The 26,732-nt window shown below is 32.8% G+C and overlaps 1 protein-coding gene across 2 annotated transcripts in view; it reads right to left on the bottom strand.

The window, feature by feature from the left end:
• LOC145285923 (guanylate cyclase 32E-like) overlaps positions 1–26,732 on the bottom strand; it is a 1,316,276-nt gene that overhangs the window by 386,061 nt on the left and 903,483 nt on the right. For both annotated transcript variants that reach the window (XM_080134424.1, XM_080134425.1), the window contains exon 6: positions 12,616–12,773. In XM_080134424.1, coding sequence (XP_079990550.1) covers positions 12,616–12,773 — 158 coding nt within the window. The remainder of the gene's footprint in view (positions 1–12,615; positions 12,774–26,732) is intronic.

Genomic DNA, 26,732 nt, shown 5'->3' with positions numbered 1-26,732 from the left:
GTCCTTTTCTCTTCCTTTCAACCTCTATCTCACAGAAGAGATGTTGCGAGTTTGTCTCTGATGTATCGTTATTTTCATGGAAAGTGTTCGACTGAGCTTCAATCTATGGTCCCCCCTCGCAAAACTTTCACAAGAAACACTCGTCTAGCTGTAAACACTATCAATAATTCCCCCCACTCTTTATCTGTGCCTAAACCTAAACGTAGATTCCATGAACAAAGCTTTTTTATTAGAACTACACGCCTGTGGAATTGTCTTCCGTTTTTCTGCTTTCCGGCTGACTACAATATGTTTGTCTTCAAGTCTAACGTAAATAAGTTCTTGATGAGCCGTTCCATATAAGTTATCAAATTTAACAAATTTTCATTACTAATGATTATTATATTGTCCAATTTCTACTGTACACTCTTTAACCCTTATCCTTGAGTGGCCTCTTGGCCTTGATAATGTGGTGATACCTATGAAAAAAAAAGAAAAAGTCCAATGTGAACAAGTTCTAATTGAATCGTCCCCCTAAGTAATCCAAGTTACAAAATTCCCACTGTTTACTATGCTAAAATCACAATGACTAATGTATACCTATTAACCCTTATCCTTGAGTGGCCTCTGGGCCTTGATAAGTGGTGACACCCATGTAAAAAAAAAAAAAAATCACACCGAACTGCGAAGAAGCTTCATATGTCTCTCGCAGTGATTTAGCTCACACTGCATTATAGTCTACATCACTCTGTAGAGAACCTACTTAATTGAGCTATAAACAGATTCATTTATTTCGAACACGCCACTGCTATATCAAAGAACTTACTGTTGGTTTTGTGTTTGTATGGCTGACCTTACTATTTGTTCAGTGATAATGGATTGAATTTAAGTTTAAAATGAAAAAAATAAAATATCGTTGTGTATTTTTCTTTAAACATAAAAATATCAGATCAAACGAGCCGCTGCCATATTAAAGAACCTAGTTTTTACTCATCTCGAGCCATTCGGCTTGTGTGGTAGCAGAACTTCCAAAATGCACTTGTCATGTTAAGTTATATAAGGTTCTAACTTTCGGCAAAACCATCTCTTTCTTCTTCCATGAGATTGTTTCCATTATCGATATTATTGAAGACATTTCCATATAAAACATATCGAAGAAGACTTCCAGGCACACAGACACAAACACAGAAAACTTTTCATTTTATAAAATAGTAGACATAGAAATATACATAAAATGATTAACCAATTAAATAAATATACACCTTATTGATATCTATCTATCTATCTATCGCTGTCTGTGTGTCTCTCTCTTTCTCTCTTTATATATATATATATATATATATATATATATATATATATATACATATATATAATGTGTGTGTGTCTGTGTGAGTGTGTGCGTGTGTGTGTGTGTGTAAAATTGTTCCACACACGTTAGATTAATCTATTCCTAGCAATGAATTAAAAAGGATTAGAAATACTTGAACTTACGCCAAATATGGCGATTACATCAGCCAGTCTCAGACAGAACTGATGACGGTCATTCGGAAGTTGTAAATATCAAAAATAGAGTTATTATACAAAAACATCTATTTTATTTACTGAAATATTATTAAGAGAAAGATGCATCACACACACACACATATATACATATATATATATATATATATATATATATATATATATATATATATATATATATATATATATATATAGTCTAGGATGACTTTGATACCTGGGCTGAATTCCCCCGACTTGTAATTGTCATTTCCTACATGAATAAAAATGGAAGTTTGTAGGCTCAAAAATTAATTATTAATATTTATTCAACATTTTTTTCCGTGAATATAGAATTGAACTTTCTTTCGTGAATTAATGACAATGCTCAACCTGAGCTCAGAATTCAACAATTAGTATTTCATATCTGATTATTCTTTCACGAAACATCTGCCCATCTCTGCTCTCTTTCTTTAAGTTTCCTCTTTTTGTTGAGACCATTAACAATCACACCAGGACATTCGCGTGTATTATCGTTTACTTATCTACGTATGATGCTATTATATTTATTTCAATCCGCATTTTTTGTAGAAATAGGAAACAAGCTAAGTATTCACTGCTCACAAAATGACCGTGCATTAAAATCATCGTCATGTAGCTGTGGGAAAAACTCAAGCAACGAACTCAACTTGTTTGTCATAATTGCAATACTATTCTAAAATGCATACAATCTGACGTTTCTGGATTTTGGAGACGAGGATTGGTTATTCATATTATTTGTATTCATCGGTCTACTGTTCTCATCTTGAGTGTCATTTTCACAGCGTTTCGGCCGATGTAACCCTTGAAATTCTTCAGGTGTACTTTATTGAACTCGGGAATTTGGACGGAATTTTGAGCGCAAGAACCCGTGGCGCAGTGGTTAGAGTAGTCGGAAAAGTCAATTGCGTTAAGTGATATTCTCCTGAAGGCTGACGATTCAATTGTATCGAAAAATACAATTGCCAATTACTTAGGAGCTCTATCCAGTCATGGCTGACAGAACAAGAGCATACTACCCCCGTGAAGTAAATAAAGTGTTCCACTCTAAATTCGGACGAAATTCCCGGTTTCGACAGAAACATTCCTGAGTCGGACAAGGTACACATGAAGAAGTTCGGAGGTTGCATCGACCGAGAATTTGTGAAAATTACACTCATAATAAGAACAGTAGTCCGATGAATCCAAATAATACGGACATACAATCTGAACGTCATATTTACTGACTCCCAATTTATTTTCTCTAATTGCTTATGCACGATCATAGAGAAATATTTTTAAAAGCACCTTCAATGTTTATGAAAGAAAAGTCTTCTATTAGACTGTCAAGTAAAATACTTTTAAACGTTAATCTACCATTTTATTACCCAGTTTGAGGATGAAATTTCAGATGATACTTGACCTCGTCTATCGAAGAGGTACTCGCCTCGGATTCAGCATCAATCTGTATGAACGTATACTAACACAATCGACCATGATCTCATTATGTAGACCAATCGACCATGATCTCATTATGTAGACCAATCGACCATGATCTAATTATGTAGACCAGCACCTTGGTAACTTGTCAATCGATTTTCGTGTATGTAGTGTAACGAGTCTATTAGCAGAATACTTACTTCGAATGCAAGTAATTCGGTTTCAGAATCATTAGTTCAGCTAGTTTCTACTGATAAGCCCAATGATAAATGACACTTGAATAAAGAACTGCCGGCTATGGCTTTCATTATTTGTGTAGACTCAAGCGTTTTCCGATTGTAGTAATAATTATAATTCATGTCACATAAAAAAAGCTAATATAATTCCTATATGTTTTAGCATGTTGGATGATATCGTATTAGCGAGTGTTTTATATTGTAAACTATGGTCCTGTTCTTAATTAGTTGGATGACTAAACCCTTTTTATAAATAGTACGTAATTCCATAGTCCATCTTCGTTGCAATTGTTTGTGTTAGTGAATAGATTTTCTTGTATGTAGTCTGGTACCAGCTAACAAAATACTCGTCTCGCATGCTAGTCATTCGGTTTTCGACTTCTGAGTTGGGACATGTTCTATTGATGTACGCAAAGAAGATAAAAACTTGAGTTAAGAAATTCCGCTCCGTGGCTTTCGATGGTTTTTGGGACGACGGTGTTGCCTGATTATCGGAATAATTTTACATCATTCCACATTAACGTTTTCATATATTAGATATCGACCTGCTTATTTTTGATGTTTCCCACGATCCAGGTCATTGCAAAAAAATATATTTACATATTAATGCAGAAAAAACACTTTAAAAAACAACTCCCCTCCCTCAAAACTAAAGTACGTGTCAAAATTTCAAATAGAAAAATAATGAATTTAATAAAATAAAGCTTATTAATTGCTTTATTTCTGTTTGTTCTTTTGTTGTTGTTTTTTTCATACTTAGGTTCTGTATTTGTATTTTTCTGAATACTTTTCTAATCCTGAATTTTATTGTAATATTTAGTGTAATAAGTATATATATATATATATATATATATATATATATATAAATATATATATATATATATCTTATCGTTGAGCACCTTCAGTTGAATTAAAAGTCGGTCAATTTAGCTCTTATGCGTAGATCATCGTATAACGATTTGATCACTGTCTGTCTGACGTAATGAACATTTAAATTAAAATGTTTAAAATTCAACGCTATTTCACACGGTTAATAGTAGCCGAATGGATACGGCCTCCGCTAATCGAGCCAGAGATGTCTCGTGTCGCGGGGTTCGAATCGTTCGACTGGTAGTAATCGTGACACCCTGCACTGAAGAATCTCGATCGGATGAAACACTAGTGTCTGTAGGTATTTAATTATTATAGTAAAAAATAATTATGACAGCCCCTTTAAGAAATTCGTTTCTTATCGTTGAGCACTTTCAGTTGAATTAAAAGTCGGTCAATTTAGCTCTTATGCGTAGATCATCGTATAACGATTTGATCCCTGTCTGTCTGACGTAATGAACATTTAAATTAAAATGTTTAAAATTCAACGCTATTTCACACGGTTAATAGTAGTCGAATGGATACGGCCTCCGCTAATCGAGCCAGAGATGTCTCGTGTCGCGGGGTTCGAATCGTTCGACTGGTAGTAATCGTGACACCCTGCACTGAAAAATCCGAAAGGATGAACCACTAGTGTCTGTAGGTATTTAATTATTATAGTAAAAAAATAATTATATATATATATATTATATGGTCGCTACACTGAAAGTACTAAAGTTTCGGAGCAAATTGGTTTTTAAAAAGCCAACTGTTCCTCATCAGGCGAGAGAAATAATATTTACATCTGCTATTCTAAGCATCTTGTTCTAAAATGAAGAAGTAAGATGTATTTTTTTATTTATAAAAAATAAAATATTAATACGCTAACTTGGAGTGGGAGGGGTGATACTACGTGACGTTTTCCACTGAAAAATAGAGACCGGTGTGGGAAAAGAGGATTTCAAAACGTAATAAGAAAAAGGAAGAATGGTAAAAAGATATTAGAAGGAAAAGTAAGTCACGGCTAAAAACAAAACAAAAAAAAAAAACGAAAAACTGAGAAAGTATGAAGCAAGTAAAAGGAAAGAAAAAGAAAAAGAGAAGAACTAAAAGGCGTAAGGAACGGGTAAGGAGTCAGTTTAGTTACATTACATTTCTGTAAGAAATAGAAGGCTCAACACAATATGGCAAGTTTATAAGCGTCTAAATTAAGATGCAAACAAAAGCAAACGAAATAAGGGGAGATAATAGTAAGTTATAATGAAGTATTTGTGATAATACTTACACATTTATATTTGTGAGCCATTTTCCTGGACTGCTTTTGATCCTTGATCGTTGTCAGGACTAACAAAATTGCTCCTGAAGACGATTAAGAATCGAGAGCGCTCCAGAAAAATTGCTGAGAAAAGTAACTCGGCAACCTAATACAAAGCTTACCAAATGAAACGAGAATGCCCGGTAGATCGAGGAAATAAATTAGTTAACAGAAAACTCTGATCTATTTAATCACATTCCTTATATATATATATATATATATATATATATATATATATATATATATATATATATATATATATATATATGTAACACACACACACACACACACACACACACACATATATATATATATATATATATATATATATATATATATATATATATATATATATAGCTAGACAACGATGCAGCTCACAAGTTCCAGGAAAGCCAACAAACCGGAAGTAAAAGACTCGTGTCCCGCTCTTATTTTCAGCCCATCATATATATATATATATATATATATATATATATATATATATATATACGAGCAAGCAGTTAATAAAACATGTTAAAAACACTTTGAAATGAGTTAAAAACATATTTTATCTGAAAAGGAAACACTAGATTAGTGGATAGTCCTTAATCCGCGCAGTTTCGAAGAAATATTTTCCTTCTCATCAGAGGGTAGGGATTAGCAAAATGCGAGATCGGATTTTTGTTTTATAAATATATATATATATATATATATATATATATATATATATATATATATATATATCATCCATATACAGTACTGTTTTGTTGTATCACAAATCGTCAGTGCAGCTAGACATACACATTTCCCCCACCGTAGATCGAACCTACAACTGTCGCGTTGACAGCTCTAACCATCAGATCACGAATCAGTGCCGTTAACATTTCTCCTGTAGTGTGTACTAAATCCACACTCGCCCGTCGCAACAGTGCTCTAACCATCAGTTTGTTTACAAACAAATAAATAGTGGAGTTCGCTTAATTGTTTAAATACGCGTCGGATGAAAATATATTTACAAAGTGCTCAACCCAAAGAAGAGGGACAAATTAAAATTTGTCATTCACATACATTACTGTTTTGTTGTATCACAACTCGTAAGTGCGGCTAGACATACACCTTTTCTTCAGCTGTGGATCGAACCTACAAATGTCGTGTTGACAGCTTTAACCATCGGACCACGAATCAGTGCCGTAAATATTTCTCCTCGAGTGTGTATTTAATCCACGACCGTTCGGCGCATATATATATATATATATATATATATATATATATATATATATATATATATAATTTCGATCCCCATTATTTGATAAAACACTAATATATATATATATATATATATATATATATATATATATATATATATATAATGTGTGTATTTTTTTAGGCAGCATTTTCTTTTTTTTTTAAAGACAGCATTAGGTAAGCCATCTTTAAATAAAGTTACTAAGAATTTCCATATAAATCGACTTAATTAGCGAAGAGATTTTTTTCTATATTGAGTCTTAGTTTAAGTGAGTACCCAACCCACAGTTTTAATAATTTTATCTCTTCCATTGACAACGGATAAACACTTATCTTGGAAGTACGGTTCCGTAGTGTATGAAATATTACGCAATATTTTTTATGAACCCCTATTTATTTGATGAAACTGGAATTGTGAAAGCAGGTTATCTTCGTTAAGGAGCATCAGATCGATTTATGATATTAAGAAAAATGGAAAGAGAAAATCCCTTGCAAATTTTAAACTGATGTTAACTTGTAAATTTAAAGGCGATGGTAATCTAAGTGTAAGGGCTTGATTGATTACAATATAAGTCATGCCCCGAGTTTCTAAGTTAAACTGACCAGAAAATTTCGAAAAAATATTTTTCACGTTTACTTGGTTTTATACATTAATATAAATATTTAAACATTACATCAGTTCTTAGCTAGATACTGAATGGTGCGTTAACTAATATTATTGACGAGTTAATTAATATTTTTAGCGAGTGAACCATTGGAGTGGATGGTAAGCCGTACAAATAAAATACATTAATGTTGAGTATTAAAAATCTGAAGTATGCTCACAGACACATTTCAGTTGGATTTTAGTCTACATGATTTGTATCCTATAAGAATGACCTGAATTGTAACTATCACCGAAAACAAAGAAAACAATTTATTCCAGGTCGGGAAGTTGGATTTGCGTAACGTTGAATAACTGATGAACAAGGAAATATTATGAATATTTACATTTCAGGAATGCCGGGTGATATCTTTATGAGACACAGATTACACAAACAAAAGGAAAGGTTAAGAGAGGTGAACCGACAGTCGGTCAGTGTGAATGGCAAATTTCGCTGTCGCCTGAGACATACGTTTACTGGTGAACAGAGTTATTCTGTTCTGTCTCTATCTTTTGTCAATAATTTAAGTGAATTGTAAACCAACTTGTAAGTTGACAAAATTCGCCTGTCCTGAATTTGAAAACAACAACAAATTACATAATTTCGCAAGTATTTAGAAAATTCAAACTAGGAAATTATATATACGTTAGATAACGCAACAATATTAGAGTTGTTCAAAAAGCAAGGTCTCTTATCTTTAAATATGAAAACTAAAACGTTTAAGAGCTAAAAAGGAAGTATTAGCACCTTCATCAAGATTAACTTTTTGTGTTCAAGAATTTATTTTTTTCTACATAGTCACTACCATTCTCAATACACTTTTGTTAACGATGAATGATACTTTGTCACTCACATTTCACTCGCTATCCTTAAATCAATAATCTATTCGTGCTTACATAAGCTGCGTCGGCCACAAAAACGTCCACCAAGCGTGGATGAATGTTTTTCGATAATGCTTTTTTCTGCATTGAGAGATTCAGCGACAAATTGCTGCTTCTGACGTACGATTCTGACAAGGGTTGATTTCTTAGAGTTTCACACCGTCAATATCTTCAACAGAGAGATAAAATAGTCAGGTGATAAATTCCTGGGATCAGTCACTATAACAATGCCATTTACAGTCTATTCTGATATATTCCAGTGGAAAAAAAATTACCAATGATAAGAACGCCCTTCGTATCTCGTTCAAAACATACATGGCAGAGAGGGAAGTAAGTTGTTGGGAGCAATATACGATTAAATCAATTGCGAGCAAGCAAGTTAACTTCATCTGAAAAACATGCATATTTTTCGTTATTTTGAAAAAATAGCGAAAAATAGTATTAAAATTACTCTTTGTCTATATAATTAATTCGATAGCATGTGTGTGTTCTTTTGTGTATCACGCTTACATCCGGGTCGTTTAATTGTTATGTCCTTCTATTTCATGCCAAAAATAATTTTACCAATAATTCTTTATACGTTTTGGTCTCGGCTTCTATTATAACTGACGCCACTCCAGTAATCTAATTTTTTTATATAAATAATTTTACAAAGAATTCTTCATAAGTTTTGGTTTCCGTTTCGATTATTGCCGAAGGAACTCAATTTATATATATATATATATATATATATATATATATATATATATATATATATATATGTATGTATATATATATATATCAGAAGTTTTTATTTCTGTATCGATTCAAGCTAATGCATATGGATATATTTTTTTTATTTTTGAAATCGCAACTGTATAGCATATAAAAATCGATACAATATTAATTCTACAATAATATATACGAAATCTGCAAGAATTAAAATATCATATTTAGACGTACTTTACGACCGGACATTACCGAGCGTCACTGCAAGCTTAGATAAATACTTTTGCAGTTTAAACAAAAGAGCTACAATAATATCAGACCGTCTCCATTTACACTGAACATCTACAAAATGCCAACATCAATATATTACATATGAATGAGTCTCCCGTGGAATTTCCATAGGTCCCGCTACTTAAGTATTAATATTGTTATGGTATTAATCTGATTTGTTTCCCATTTGGAGTTCCTGGCTAGAGTCTTTTACCGTGTGTCTGTTCTATGGCTCAGTAACTTTGGTTAATTTATGGTTTTATTTCCTTCTCGCATGTTTGTCTAAAGAGGAACCATACTATTCGTTCTATCAATAATCTATATAATATGAGATGTAGTATACGTATTTCTGAAAACGTAACTAAATATTACACATTTTAATGCTTAATTTTTTATTACATTTTTTTAATTACATTTTCACTCAAACAAGGGACATTACCACTTTGGTGTAGGGAACTACTATTAGGCGCATAAGCTACTGGGATTAGGCAGCTAGATGTCGGTTCACGTTACACTTGAACTTCTGCACGTCGGTACAGTTAGGGTAGCAGGGACCCGGAAGGGGATTCCAAAGTCTTGCGATTCTGGGGGGAAAACTACTGGAGTAGAAAGCTCTCTTACATCTAAGGATATATACCGTGAAGGGGTGGAATTTAGCTGCTTGTCGGATTTGTCGAGAGTATTTACGTCGTTGGGACACAAGTGCTTACAGTTCATCAGATCATTCACCATTAACCTACTTGTAGAACAGGCAGAGGGATGCAACATTTCGTTGGTGGGGCAGAGGTTGAAGCTTAGACGACAGTTCAGGACATATCAGGTGGGATACTCTCTTTTGAACATTGTCTAGGAGCGAGAGACTAGTAACAGATACACCAGTCTAAATATGACAACAATACGCCATACATGGTCGAATGGTAGATATTTTCGGTCGCTAGTAACTTTCTAGCACGGTAGAGAGAGCCTACTTTCCTCGCAGCGGTCCCGGCAGTACTCTCAAGTTAATTGTTTCAACTCATGTTTCCTGTGAACGTAAGTTTACTATGCCATTTTAGAAATGCGCTAGCTTCAAATACTTAATTAATTTAAAGTTACGATATTTTACTATCTGATCTGTTTAAATGATTCCCTCCACAATACATTGTGGACTACAACCTTTTTTTTTTTAAATGAATTAGCTTAATCTTGCATATGCTTTATGATCATGAGACCATTTCCCCCATGTAATGTGTTTTTGTTGATTTAAAATATTAGCATATGTTCGTTACTTATGATATATTTTAAGAGGCTTTTATACGTTATTTTTGTTTTTATTTGGATAGCGGATACAGTAGTATAGTATTTGTTGTCATGACACAGTCTCTCAGATATTACTCTACGATTATGGTGGGTATCGTATAGTGTATGTTCCTGCTATTGTGATATGATTCTGCAAACCTTTGCATCCTTTTGTAGAGAGACTGTTGTACTCTGAGCTTTGTTATCATGACGAAATCCTCTGAAGCATTGCATATATTTGGCTGCAATGTAGCACAGCTTCTATCGTTGCATAAACTAGAAAACGTATGGAACCCGAGTGTACATTGTTTTAATAGTAATATTTAAATATAAGTAATTTACATTTATTTAATAAACGGGTACTTGTGGAAATGACATATAAAAATAGAACAGTTTTATACACGTTCTCATTTGAAGGGACAGGTCGACTGTAATATAAAGTGTGCTTTATCACCATCTTGCTTATAATACAACTCATATATAAGATGCTAATTCTAAAACAAGGCCTTCCTATTTTTTAACTAAAACAAGCTGAGGGGCTAAAACGACTAAAGTAGTAACATAAAAAGCGATATTTTGTTATCTAGAACTTATTTGTTTTACATAATCACAATATACTTTCGCCACCGATATGGGGGGGGAGGGATGCAGATGGGCGTCCCGGGAGCTCTTTCTCACTCATATTTCTCCGACCACTCTGAAATCGATGAATCCATTACTTTACTGTGCTTAAAGCAACTACATCTACTTCGTAAAGAAAACCATTCGACAATGTATGGAGTATTGTTGTCACATTTGGGCTGGTGCATCTGCTACTAGTCTCTCACTCCTCGACATAGTTTAAAAGAGAGTCGCCAACAAGATAGGTCCTGAACTGTCATCCAAGCTTCAACTGCTGTTCTATTGCATCGCTTTGCCTGTTCTACAAGTATTTTTGTGGCGAATGCTCAGACGAACTCCAAGCACTTGCACCACCTTGATATAAATACGCCCGAAATCACACTGCTACACAGTTGAAGCCCGATAAACACTTCCCGAGAACTGCTAGACTTTGGAACTCCCTTCCGGGGATTCTACTTTCCAAATTGTACTGACATGTAGAAGTTCAAGTGTAATGTGAATAGATATCTCGCTGCTCATCTCCCTACATAGTTTCCCTGCAACTTATGTCCCCGATAGTACCCCCACTACATCGAAGTAGCACTGTGCCTTGTTTAGTGTGAAAATGGAATTTAAAAGAAAACGTTTTGCAGCGCTGGTGAATGTTGAGCGGTTCAATTTTTTCAGTGTGGAGGAATTTAATAACACATATCTGCATCTGACACACGTCCAGTAAGTCTTAGAATCTCACATCGTCGATATTTGAAGTAAAGACATCATGCTTTCCAATTCTGAGTGCCTGAGATCAGTCATGATCACAATGTAATTATCAATCCCCTTTGATCCAGTCAGGCGGAATAAAAATGCGATATTAATCATACGAACATTTTCTGTTCATCCGTCACATGAAACAATAAACTTGTTTATTTATTAAGCGCTTATATGTGCGAAAATGCATCGACAAGTTCAAGAGAAAATGGCGTCATCAGTATAAAAACCTGTCGTAAAGTGTAGACATTTCGAGTATGCGTATGTAAGCTCGTAGTCGAATAAACTGGTCTAAAATGTCAAAGGTAGGAATTCCATTATAGGAACGTTGATTTCATTTGAATAAAAAAAATACGCATCATGTGCGATTGAAAGCCAAATCAAAACGTAATATTTGGGAGAAAATAATTTAATTTATAATTTATAAATATATTTCGGAGCCAAACTTCATCTTCAGTATGTTGTTTTGTTTATTTTTTATTTTCTTTCTTGCCATGTTGTAAAGTTTGAGAAAGAAAAGTACGTTTGTAGAGAGCCGCGGGTAGTACGTCAACGGGTGTATTTTGACATGTGCATTGGCAACGCGAGATATACGTCAAGAGTATTAGTTCCATATAGAAACGTTGATTTAATTTGAATACAACAGGACGAAAAGAAAAAAATAGAAACAAAACAACATACTGTGGATTGAGTTTGACTCCGAAATATATTTAGAAATTATGAATTTCAAACAAGTAAAAAAAAAGTTTCCTAATATTACGTTGTGATTTGGCTTTCCAGCGCACTTGATACGTATATTATTTTGTCTAAAATGTATACATATATCACGCGGGAACGCATACAATTATACGTGCTAGGACTGCCCTACTAATGTAGACATTACGAATAAAATAATAAAACCTACTTACTGGAAGTGATTGACTAGGATCAATCTCAAAGCGTCCAACAGGGTGCATCGTAAAATTGGCAGTCTGATTCGGGAACATTGCATCTTTCCATGCCAAAACGAAATAGTTTCCTAACGCATCGCCATTTTCGTCGATGTGGCTCTGAAAACCCTGAACACCTGAAATACAGAAAAGCATAATTGCTAAGGGGGAGTAAAATAAAAATACAGAAGAAAAGAGTGAGAAAGACACCAAATTATCCGCCGTGTGAATATGCAAATAAGTGAATATCGTGTCTTTTTTATACCGTTACCAGAAATGAAAATGAAATTATTTATTTTAGATTTATAATTTTTCCAGAGCGGCAAAATATAAGGCTAATGCAAATGGTTCGTTGTTGTTCTCTCTCTTTACGTCTGTATCGATAAGCATTTATATATGCCAGGCGCAGGTTGTCAGAGAGGTTTGATTGTAAAAATAACAATTACATTTTATATGGTTCTGTAGTGAGGAGAGGTGCGATTCGAATAAAGGATAACACGCAACTGGCTTAAGTTGTCACCCACTTCTTTTCTCTGGTCTTTTGAATAGATTTTTCTCTTTACCTAAAAATAAAATAATTAATCTCTATACATTCATTTAAAATCAGAATTTTAAGCCATAAAATAAACTCGTCTGAACTCCAATCTCTGGTCCCCTCTCGCCAATCTTTCACGAAAAACACCCGTCTAGCTGAATCCACTGTGAAAAATTTCACCCACTCTATATATGTGCCTAAGTCAAAGCGTGGATTCCATGAACAAAGCTTCTTTCTTAGAAACGCACGCCTGTGGAACTCTGTTCCGTCTGCCTGCTTCCCACCGGACTACAACTTGGCTATCTTCAAGTCCAATGTTAACAAATTCCTAATGAACCGCCCCCTTAAGTAAACACTTTATCAAATCACCACACTAACGTAATGTACTTGCAATAACCCTTATCCCTGAGTGGCTTCCGGGCCTTGATAAGTGGTGACCACTGTGTAAAAAAAAAAAAAATCATGCTCGGTTACAACATCAAATTTTACAAGTAAATGCCTAATCATAAATTCCTATCAAAACAAAAAATAAGCATGCTAAAATGACCCAAGTCGGCAAATTTTCAAAAAGACTTAGGAACGTATGTTCAACACTCACTGTACATTTTTTTTTTTGCAAAACAGAAGGAAATCAAACACTTCAAACTCATGTACACGCTACATCGTAGTCCGTATTCAACCACATATGCTGACCCACCAAAACTAAGTCTCCACACACAATGCCACGCTTCCATATACTCACATACGCATATTAAATCCACACAAATATTATAACTAACAAATAAATAGTCTTACACATTATTAACCATCGCCTCCTTTTTTAAAAAAAAAATTCTAATTAAATTGTCTTGAACAAAATAATATTTATTTTATCTTATGAAAGTACAGTTATATGAATAGTTTTAAACATGTTTTCCTTTAAGTTTTATTTAGAAAGCTCCGTGCATGTGTTAAGTTTTTGATTATTACTTTTTATTGTGTATGCACATAATATATCGCTAATTTTTTCTTTGTCATTCATTTATAATTCAGAGAAATTACCGGTGTTGATCTTGTAAATCATCGAAGATAGTATTATCGTCTAAATATAACAACATCAAGTAAGAAGCAACACACACAGTTTATAGTCTTTTGATGTCATAAATCGCGTAAACGATTGGGTAAATAATAGCCACTGTTAAACCGTTATGAAATTAGAAAATAAGTTCGCAGAATATTTGCTATTGATCTGTAAACAATAAATATTCGTGCATGGACATTAGCAGACACTAAACAGGATGTTTTGTAAGCAAGTAATTTTTTTTTTTTATTAAAATGGTTATGTCATTTCCAACTATTATTGATTTTTTTTTTACTTACCACAAACAAGGAATATTGACAGTTGGAATGTAAAAGGCTACTATTTAAACTCGTGTCTAACAGAGGACTATGAGGAGTTGAATAGCAATATGTTTATTCACATAAGATTGGAACTTCTGCAATTTAGTACAGTTTGGGTAGAAGAATAGCAAGAAACAAGGAGGGAAAACGAAAGTCCAAGAGTCCAAGAGAAAAAAAGTATTAAGGTTAACTCTTCCGGGATCTAGGGATCTAGGCAGTGAAGAGATGGGATTTTGCTTATTATCTGTTAGTAAGGAGTAGCTAAGTCGATGATGCAAATTTTCTATGAGTTTATCAAATCACATTCTATTAAAGCACTTGTAAAACAAGCGCAGGGATGCAACACTTCGGCAATGGTGCAAAGGTTTCGGTTTGCTTTATATCAAGGAAGCTACAGGATTTAAGATTCTATTTTGGACCTTTGTTTTTTTTACAAGGTGGTCACCACATATCAAGGCCCAGAAGCCACTCAGGGATAAGGGTTAATGCATGCACAGTACGTTAGTGTGGAGATTTAATAAAGTGTCTACTTAAGGGGCCGGCTCATCAGGAACTTGTTCACGTTGGACTTGAAGACATCCAGGTTATAGTCAGGTGGGAAGCAGGCTGACGGAACCGAGTTCCACATGAGTGCAGTTCTAAGAAAGAAGCTCTGTCCATGGAATCTACGTTTTGATTTAGGCATGGATAAAGAGTGGGGAAAGATTTTGACAGTGGATTCAGCTAGACGGGTGTTTTTGGTAAAAGAGTGGCGAGAGGGGACCAGAGATTGGAGTTAAGACAAGCACCTGCCATGGAAATAACAATAATACAAGAATAGGCTCGCAACGTCTCTTCTGTGGGAGATAGGTTGCAGGGAAGAGAAAAGGGCATCCCCACTAAGCCACGAAGTCTATTTTGTACTCTGTCAAGGCAGGATAGGCTGTTTTTAGCATCTTCTGTCTAAGAGTGGGAACACATGGTAGATGCACCTATTAGATGCGGTAAAAGTACTCCATGCAGGATCGATTTGTGGCTTTGTAACGGTATAGAATACTCTTTGATGTTAGTAATTCCTCAGCATCGGTGAGACAGCTTATCCTTATTACAGTACGCTCGAAAATATCCTCAAGGTATTTGTTCCAGTTCGTGTGATCTCTTAACGCTAAGTCGAACATTTTATTTCAGAAGATGTACTTTTAGGTAGAGTGTGATTAATAATTGCAATCGGTAGTTGAGAAGGTAGTTTTTGTAGCTGTTAAAGGAAAGAAGTTTCGTCTTAGTAGCATTAGATGTTATCTTTTTTAAAGTCTTATTCCACTGTCTACTAAATCTCATTTATTAGGGCTATTTTCACTACCTTTGCGGTTTACGTAAATACATTCTTCAGATTATTTTCATGTGTTTTGAAATACATTCCAGGTCTCAGTCAAACCATATAAATATAATCTTTGTCTTTGACGAACATTTATGTTCTTTAATAACATGGAATTAATCTCAAATCATGGAATTTCAATACAACTTGTCATTTCACTTTACAGTTAGTATTCCACGAAGCATGGTAAAGTTCTATGATTTGCGTTTTGTTTAATTCCAAATACGATCATTGCAATCGATCGAATTTCCTATATTCATTGATATATGAGATCGATAGTGATCCGGTAAGTTTATTAATAATATTTCTATGATGAAAAGTTGTAAGGAAAAAGCTGAAATGATGTTCAACCGAAACCCACATTGTTAAAATAAATTCTACCAGTCTGTTGTACTCATTATAAACCTGATCCTCTTTTATAGGATATTTCTTCATTGATTTCATGACACATTGTCTATTTTCAGAAGGACAGATCAATAGGTATTGCATAACTCGGGTTTCAGTTCGTTATTTCATTTTCTTTGTATATTTTGTAGCCATGTTTTGGATCGATTGTGTCAAAATCATTTTTGTTCAGTTTCTCGTTAAAAATATTTCAGCGATCATCTTTTCTTTTTTCGTACAGCCGAAATTCAATGACTCTGAACCCGATAACTTTTTTTTGTTTTGAAACGAATATCGATTGTTTTTTTTCTTTATTATTATGTCATAACTATATTAAGTACACTAGCAAGAAATATGTGAGTTAGTATATTGTAGTTATTACATAAAAGTTTATTACTATCAGATAGTTATGAAAACAGAAACGATCTGATATTAAATATATTTTTAAAAATACAGATCGGAAGACATCATAACTAGAACTAAATATATCTAGCTGAATAGTCAAAATGAGATACAATGCATGTGATGAGAGAGGTATCGTTATAGAACAGCACTATGAAAGCCGAAGCTGCAGAATCGCACGTCAAAAATATCGTACTATAGTCCTAATTTAAATATTAAACAGAAATTAGAATTCGAAGCTCGATTAACACTCTAATATTAATATATATATATATATATATATATATATATATATATATATATATATATATATATATATATATATATATATAAACGAGCGATTAAATTTTATTTCTCTTTTCGTCTATCTACTTGTTCATTTATCGATAAATTTATATATATTTTTTTTATTTTTGCTGGTACTTTTAATGAATTTTCAAAACATTTCAAATGTAATATATACTAGCAGGGCGGTCCAACGTTGCCCGAGATTGAATGATGTTTAACGAATGTTTGTCCCTATCATATTTTGTTATCAACCAAATTAGTGAAATCGCCCATTTTCCAATCTAATCTATCTATTACCTGCTCTAGTGATTTAGTCTACAATACATTGTAATTTACATTTCAATGTAGAAAACCTAATATTGATTCTATAAAAAACAAATATATATATATATATATATATATATATATATATAATGGCTTGAATTAACGTTGATGCAAAAGTCAAATATCATAGTTTAAATTGTGCTCTTAACAGAAGCATCTATTTAAAACGCCCAGCAATCATATCAAATAATGTACTGTTGATTTAATATGCTACGCCGTTCTGCTTTGTGCGCTAATAAAACTTTCAAATTCGGTTATGAAATTAAGTTGTACACAGAGTTAACTTCAGTCGAAATCGGCTGTTCTTTTTCCCATCCGATTTCTCGATTATCGATTAATAGTACTCATCGAAGACATTCTCATACACACCCTATTTAATAACACTGCCAGGCACCTGGAGTATATTTTTGTGAAATTTTTAAATATCAGATTAGCAGTCAAGGAGTACACGGGAAACGGATACACAAACAAAGTTATTTTATATAATAGAACGAGATGCCTAAAATAAGTTTACAGACTTTCTCGTATGGCCATTTTATTTATAGCTTGTTCATGGAACTATAGATCCTTTCAAATAATCTCCTCCGGCTGCAATGCAGTCTCATTTGTCTCTAAATTTTATTTATATCAACATACTCTAAAGTTTTCCATGAGCTCATGGCATAATCAAAAGTCACAGTAAACAAGGTCTTGACTATAGGATGTGTGAGAAATTGTTTTGATACACATCTTAGTCCTGACACGTCATCACTTTCCTTGTTCGTTAGGTCATAAAAACCGCGACTGCTTGAAGGCATGTGCTCCCGCTCTTATCCCTGCTCTACTACTAAAACTTACGTACTTACGTTCCTCTAATTCTCTCTAAACTATTCAGCAAATACCTTACAGAAAATCGCTTTTCTGACCCCTGGAAAATTGCTTCTGTTGTAATAATTTTCAAAAATTCTGGCGAAAGAAATACCGACTAATAAATTATGGCCTCATTAAACCTCTTCCTCTCCTCCCCAAAATATTTCTTGTTTTTAATCAATGAAGCAAAGCTTACCCACCTTATAGATAATAAACTTCTTTCTTCCCGATACTAAAGATTTAGGCAAACTCGTTCTAATTCATATATCCTAACTGTAATCGCTGAACGTATATACATCGGACTGGATAAGGCAAACAAATCCTAGCTCAGTAGACCTAAACATATTATAGTTTGAATAAAAAAAAATACTCAACAAGTGCGCTTGAAAGCCAAATCACAACGTAATATTAGGAAAATAAACAAATATTTTAATTGTTTGAGATTGATCACAACTATATTTCAGAGGTATACTCCATCTTCAGTGTGTTGTTTTTTTTCTTTTTTTCCTTTTCTTCTTCCTTGCCATGTTGTAAAGTTGGAGAAAGAAGACTGTTTGTAAAGAGCCGGGCGTTGTATCTCAGCGGTTGTATTTTGAAATACGCTTTCAAGCGCACTTGATGTGTATTTTATTTTATTCAAGTTAAAACAACGTTTCTATATGAACTCTCATCGATGACAATATTAAAGTTCTTTAACAGGGTCCGACACGGTAGTCTTCTTATCAAAATTAAAGCAGATGTTATTACTGGATGCAAAGTTAACGTAACAAAAAATAAAATAAAAAAGATAAAAAAAATCCAGGTTGTCGTTGATGGTGGTACATCTAGACAACATGATATAAATGCAAGGGTTTCACGGACCTTTATTATTTCTCATATTCATGAACAACTTCCCTTAATGCACGTCTCTGTGATGCGTATATTTGCTGATGGCACTAAGCGATATTACATACTCGAAGGAGAAAATAAATGATTATATATTTAAGGAAATTGCTTAAAATTTATATGGACTCTAGTTTATAATGGTATGCGGCTGAAACTGCGTTTATATGATTATTAATCTTATCTATCCATGACCTGAATTTTCATCTCTCTGTTGAATATATTGACTGTATGGGACTGCTAGTAAGCAACTACTGGTATGGGCGTGCGTCAGAAGCAGGAGTTCGTTAGTGAATATCTGGGAATTTTAAGTTCGCAGTGAGTATATGGAATAAATTCTGGAGTACGAAAAGTCGCAGGATAGGAAAAGGAACACAGTGATATGATAAAGTTCGTTCTATATGCACACATGCAAAGTCATTCCTTGCTTGAAAACGTGCTTTGTGCATAGTGATAGTAAGGCAGAAAAATATATTTAGAAGTTCGAAAAGTAGCTGGATCTAATGATAACACTTCCGTTTTGCAGCCTTTTAGCGTTTTAAGATAAAACCAGTTGTATTTACTTTTAAAACACCATTGAATATATATATATATATATATATATATATATATATATATATATATATAATTTAAAGGAGATTAGAACAATAGTCTAAAGAGCTAAGTGTATTTTAATGTAACAGTGAAATTACTAGTTTAATTAAAATACAGGAAATAGAAAGTGCTCGTTGTAATTTAGATATATAATAAGCTCGATAGTTAAATGTCCTAGAGCTAATTCAATATTAAGTAATGTGATTTATAATTTAAAAATTAAAAAAAAAAATTTAATTTAAAAATCAAATTTTAATCAAATTAAAAATCAGTTTCATAAGAAGGAACAACAACAAAATCAATTATCTGTACGATCGTTTCGGAAATCCGTGCTTTTTATTGTGGTATACATGAAGTTATGTAGAACAATTATATATAGTTTTTTTTGTTAAGCACGGTCTCCTCATCAGCAAATTTAGGAGGATTTTTATTGAATTTAAAAGACACCATAAATAAACCTAGCATTAAAAGTAAGGCAGGTGAATCTGAAAAAATTGAAATAAAAGGTTTGGATTTAAAATTTATAAGAAAATTAATATGGGTTAGAGATAGAAATGAGTAGAAAAAATATATATTTTTGAATTTACATAATAAATTTGATTTATATATATATAGTGGAAATGGTAATTAATGAAAACTGAAGAAAGTGCTCAATACTGTTGCAGAGCAAATATGCATTTTATTTTTTATCACCGTATCTTTCCGTTAAGTTACATTATTGTTTCGGCTACATGGCCGGGTTTTTTTTTGGCCGTCTGTAGCGTCCTCAGACTTTTACTTTCTGTAAAAGTCTGAGGACACTACAGAGGGCCCAAAAAATGGCCGTGTAGCCGAAACAATAATTTAACTTAACGGAAAGATACGGTAATAAAAAATAAAACGTATATATATATATATATATATATGTCTAGCCGCACTGATGAGCTGTGAAACAGCGAAACAGTACTGTATGTGGATGACTATATATATATATACTACACCGACGAAGATTGAAAGATCGGTCGAAAATTATGTAAGTGTAAAAAAAAGTTTTTTAATTTTTTTTTCATAGTATTATTTTGTATTCCTGCACGTCACCAATTGAAAACGAATAAAGAAAAGTTATAAGCTTTTATACTTTCCGTCTTCTTTCTTATAAATTTCCATTCATATATATATATATATATATATATATGTATATATATATATATATATATATATATATATATATATGTATATATATATAAGTGTCATTCTTATTTTACTAATTTAGTTTTTATAAATACTTATCTTGACACTATGTACAGTGGAGTCTACGCCCCTAAAAAACGGTCGGACTCGCATAAGTTCCCGTTGTCCAAAGACATGTTATAGGTAAATATCTTTAATGCCCGATCTACGCGAAAAGGGCTGCTTATGCAATTTTAATAGCCAAGAGTTTCGCTTTAATAAGTACAATTCTTTCGTTTTACCTTCCTCACGGCATTCTGCAAGATAATCATGCGGTGGGAGGCAAGTAAATATTCGATGAATATTTCATTAATTCAGCTTCATGGCTAGAGGTTATGAATTAAAGAATCGTTCTTGGATGCAAGTCCGCAAGGAATCAAGATATTTTGATGGTCTTTTATTCTTAGGGCATAATTAGTTTTATAATAATTCTAATTATGTATTATTATTGCTAACTTACGACTAAGTGATCGCAGCGTTCAATATCCAACAGCGGAAATATTCCCTGTTCCAGTAGAAGACACACACACGCACACACACACATACCCACACACACACACACACACACACACACACATATATATATATATATATATATAAAGGGACAGAGAGAAATAAAAAGGAACAAACCGTATTATATGTTCATCAACGTTTGGTCTTTATTTCAAGACTTCCTCTGGATGAATGAGATTAAGAAACAAAAAACACCAGTAAAAAATATTTGAAAATGTTTCACATGCAAAGTGTGACGCTATTCTATTTCAGAAAAACGGAAAAAGACGTTGGAAATTCAAAAAGAGGCGGGGGCTTCTGCTGTTAAAGAGAAAGGAATTTTAGTGACGTCATATAGTCGTTAATGAAATTTAAAAAGATATGGACGCAGGTAATATTCTTAATGGAAAGAAAGATATAAACTGTTGAAATTCAAATATAGGTTTGTAACAGAAATGAAATGAGTGTATTTTTGTTATGTAATTTATAGATTGAGATTATATGTATTAAGTATTACAGGGGGTGTTTGAATGGTGTTAGAAGGTTAACCTGTGTCTACAGTAAAATTATGTTCTTTTAATAAAAGTTTACTTATTAATGACGCTATGTTATAGAAACCTGCACGTTGTTTAATTGTGCATGAATTTGGGATGAGCGGATTCCAGAAGTCTCCAGCGCGGTTTATTGGAAATAAATTTAACTACTTTTGCTTTTTTAAAGTCAAAGGTGCGATTATGCTGCAATGAATGGGAGAATAATTCATTTAGAGAATTGCTATTATTATATTTTATGTTCACTGAGCCTTTTTTCTAATTTACGCTGGGTTTCATCAATGTATTTATGATGGCAATTTTGGCAAGGAATAGTGTATATACCTCCATTGGAAACTGGTTTGTTTTGGAGATGCTTCATAGTTTTTAATATGTGTCTTATGGTTAGTGATGCGGTTTGTATGATAGGAATTTCTAGTTTGTTTAGTGTGTTACAGATTATTGTATTATTGGTGTGTGTAGGTAGAAGAAGATGTCTGGTTATGAGAGAAAGGCCTGGTGTATATGATTTTTTTGTATTTATACTGGAAAATATTTGTGTGGCTTTTCTCTTAGCATTCAATATGAAATATGTCGGATATTGCAAGGTTTTCACAACAGGGGAACTTTTTTGCTTAAATGTGTACAAGAGAAAATTATACGCAAAAGTACATTAACATATTTGAAACATTCGCACCATATTTTCCCGGATTACGTTGAAAAATATTTAGTTGCTTCAGCGGATCTTTTAAAATAACAAAACTCTTATTTTTTCTATGAAGCCCGAACATTAGCTAGCGACCTACTACAGAACTACACTATGGTACACACATTTTCTTAAATATAAACAAATCAGTTCAAAGATTCAACCCCCGCCATTGTCACAAACTGGATAATAAACTTACAAAATTAATCTCCCACAGCAAATGGAGAACCATAGGACGCCCGGATCTAATACAAATTTTAATACCTAAGATCTCTCAAACACCAAAATTGAAGACCTTAATTTCGGACTAAAATTCGCAACTGGAATACATTCAAATATTACCACCGACACAAATTTGAAGAATTATAAACATGAAGATACCGATTTTCAAAAAGGTTTCATACAGGGTGTTATTTCTGATGGTTACTCATCCATATGACACTGTACTTCCTAAGAGATGAATAGATTCGTTTAAACACCTAGCGAATACCAAGAACTTGATTATATCACCTGCTGATAAAGGTGGTGGTATAGTATTAATGGAAAATGATAAATACCTGGAAAATTTCCACATTGTTGGCAGAGAAGAAAAAATACACCAAAACTGATTTAAAGACAGTAAATCGAAGTGTTGAGATTTTCAACCAATCTTATAAAAAAATTATAAAACCGATAAAATTTCATGCATGGAATACCACCCCAATATCTTGTCGCTATATGCCCCCCCCCTAAACCTAAAAAACCAGATATCCCTATGCGCCTTATAATATCCGGCGTCGGTAGTGCAACACACAAAATTACACGTACCATATCCAACGTTTTGACTCCACTACTGGGCACTATCAGCACCTCCCACATAAAGAACTTCGGAGATTTACTCAACAAAATAAAAAACATTAATGTACAAAAAAATCTATACACAGCTTAGATATAACATAATTATATACTAATGTCGCCATAAAAAAATGCTTGAATTAACTCTTTAAGCATTTTAAAAAATCTAACATAAGCTTACCGTTTCCTCCCGACATTCTTATAAAAATCATTAGACTTATTACTAACGTGACTTATTTTCACTTCAATAACAATTTCTATAAACAAAATTTTGGACTTCCTATGGGTAACCCTCTCAGTGCAGTATTAGCTTGCATTTTCTTAGAAATCCTAGAATCTGGTCCTTTCAAATTCAGATTACCTCCAAACACAGAGTATTTTAGATACATTGATGACATTTTAATTTTTCTTCCTGAAAACACGCGCATAAATATCATTAGAGACAAATTAGACTCAGTCGAACCTTTCATAAAGTATACCTCTGAAACAGAAAACAATAACTCATTACCTTTTCTAGATATACTTATTATAAAATCCAGTAATAAACTACCCTTCAAAGTTCACCGCAAAACTACACACAAAGACGATTACATACATTTCTATTCGCACCATAATAATAAAATAAAAACATGGATGATGATTGGTTTCTTCTTAGGCGGTTTCAGAATTTGAAGTCATGAATATCTGGACGAAAAATTCAAATACCTCACAAACATTTTGAAAACCTTGCAATATCCGACATATTTCATATTGAATACTAAGAGAAAAGCTACACAAATATTTTCCAGGATAAATACAAAAAAATCATATACACCAGACCTTTCTCTCATAAACAGATATATATTTTTTACCGACACCCACCAATAATATAATAATCTGTTACACACTAAACTAACTAGAAATTCCTATCGTTCAAACCACATCACTAACCATAAGACACATATTAAAAACTATGAAGCATCTCCAAAACAAACCAGTTTCCAATGGAGGTATATACACTATTCCTTGCCAAAATTGTCATAATAAATATATTGATGAAACCCAGCGTAAATTAGAAAAAAGGCTCAGTGAACATAAAATATAATAATAGCAATTCTTTAAGTGCATTATTCTCCCATTCATTGCAGCAAAATCGCACCTTTGACTTTAAACAAGCAAAAGTAGTTAAATTTATTTCAAATAAACCTCGCCGGAGACTTCTGGAATCCGCTCTTATCCCAAATTCATGCACAATTAAACAACGTGCAGGTTTCTATAACATAGCGTCATTAATAAGTAAACTTTTATTAAAAGAACATAATTTTACTGTAGACACAGGTTAACCTTCTAACACCATTCAAACACCCCCTGTAATACTTAATACATATAATCTCAATCTATAAATTACATTAAAAAAAATACTCATTTTATTTCTGTTACAAACCTATATTTGAATTTCAACAGCTATATTTCTTTCCAGTAAGAATATTAACTCTGTCCATATGTTTTAAAATTACATTAACGACTATATGACGTCACTAAAATGCCCCCGCCTCTTTTTGAATTTCTAACGTCTTTTTCCGTTTTTTTCTAAAATAGAACAGCTTCAGACTTTGCACGTGAAACATTTTCAAATATTTTGTACTGGTGTCTTTGGTTTCTTAATCTCTTTCATCCAGAGGAAATCTTGAAATAAAGACGAAACGTTGATGAACACATAATACGGTTTGTCTCTTTTTATTTCTCAATTTTGTCGGAATACTATTTCCATTATTTTCGTTATATATATATATATATATATATATATATATATATATATATATATATATATATATATATATATATATATATATATGTAATGAACTTTGTGTGTATATGTGTGTGTTTAGTGTGTTAGTACGCTTCCCATGGACTCAGTAGCGGCTCGACATCGTTTAATGAAATTTCACACGAAAGTACTTCATGTGCCTGACAGTGTTCTTAGATAGGTTTTCAATCGGAATGGTTTTGACCTGTATCGATAATCAATAATAAAAGTAATCCCATGAAAAACAAAAGAACGGGCAATTTCAACCAAATTAACACCTTACACAGCCTAGCAGCACAAGTGTATTTGAGAAGTTTTATTGCCACGCAAGTCGAAACACCCGAGATATTAAACACACAATATATTCTTTGATATGACAGGGGCGTTACTGAATTTTATGTTTCTATTTAAGGAACAATTGAAGCATTATAGTTGATGTTTCAATTTTGAACTTTAGTTGAAGCGATTACATATAAAAATAATTTTATAAAATGAACAATAGGTTCTTTACAGTACAACAGTATAACTACAGTTTATTATAGATTACAATTTATTGTACACTAATTGACTGGTAGGAGGAAGTTAAAGCGCCCTTCCGGTCAAATGCGACGGGTCTTCAACTAGACTAGGCAATCGGTAACTTTGATAAAACGTTGTGATTTCACCGAATTCGATGACAATAAACATATAGGAGAGTGGAACATCCGTTGATCATTATTAAGTCGCGGGCAACGGCGGGCCTCGCTGCTAGTAGTAGGTAAAATCTGTTTGTGCGACTACTATTTTTCATCTCCTCCTCCCTCTCTCTCTGTATATATATATATATATATACATATATATATATATATATATATATACATATATATATATATATATATATATAAAGGGTGACCCTAAAAAACGGGTCCGACGCTAATTAGGCCCCGTTTCTTAGTGTTTTGTTCGAATGAAATGAAACTTTGGTTATAATATTTATTGTATTCAAAACATCACATCTAAACACTCGGGTCTTTTGCCTTTTTTTCTTTTTTTTTCTTTTTTTTCTTTTTGCTTGCATCTATATCTATATCTTTATAATATGCTGAACATTACTTGCTTTCGAACTGTAAAGCTTTCAATTTTTGTACTAATCATAATATTTGCTCACTTTTTTCGTGTGTAGAGAAAAATCTAAGTCTTCTTAAACCTAGTGGAATAGAAACTAATACATTTTATCTTGTATTCCTTGTTTTATACACAATGATTCTTTGTAAACCACGACCTACACACGTTAACTCACCTCATATATAGCTTTATATATATATATATATATATATATATATATATATATATATATATATATATATATATATATATACATTGTGTGTGTATTAATTGATGCATTGGTTTTAATAGAGTATTAACATAAACTTAAAATTAATATTATTTAACACATCTTCTGCATATGTAAGGCTTATAAATAAATAGATTTAATCTAATTAATAAAAATTAAAAGAAATAAATTTCTATAGCACTCCTCTTCATACTCTATATAGATCAGTATATTT

The sequence above is a fragment of the Euprymna scolopes genome, chromosome 10, assembly GCF_053919585.1.
Source record: "Euprymna scolopes isolate OS-2025 chromosome 10, ASM5391958v1, whole genome shotgun sequence".
Taxonomy (NCBI): Eukaryota; Metazoa; Mollusca; class Cephalopoda; order Sepiida; family Sepiolidae; genus Euprymna; species Euprymna scolopes.
Note: the sequence above shows the minus strand (reverse complement) of the source record. Positions and strands in the feature narration are given on the sequence as shown.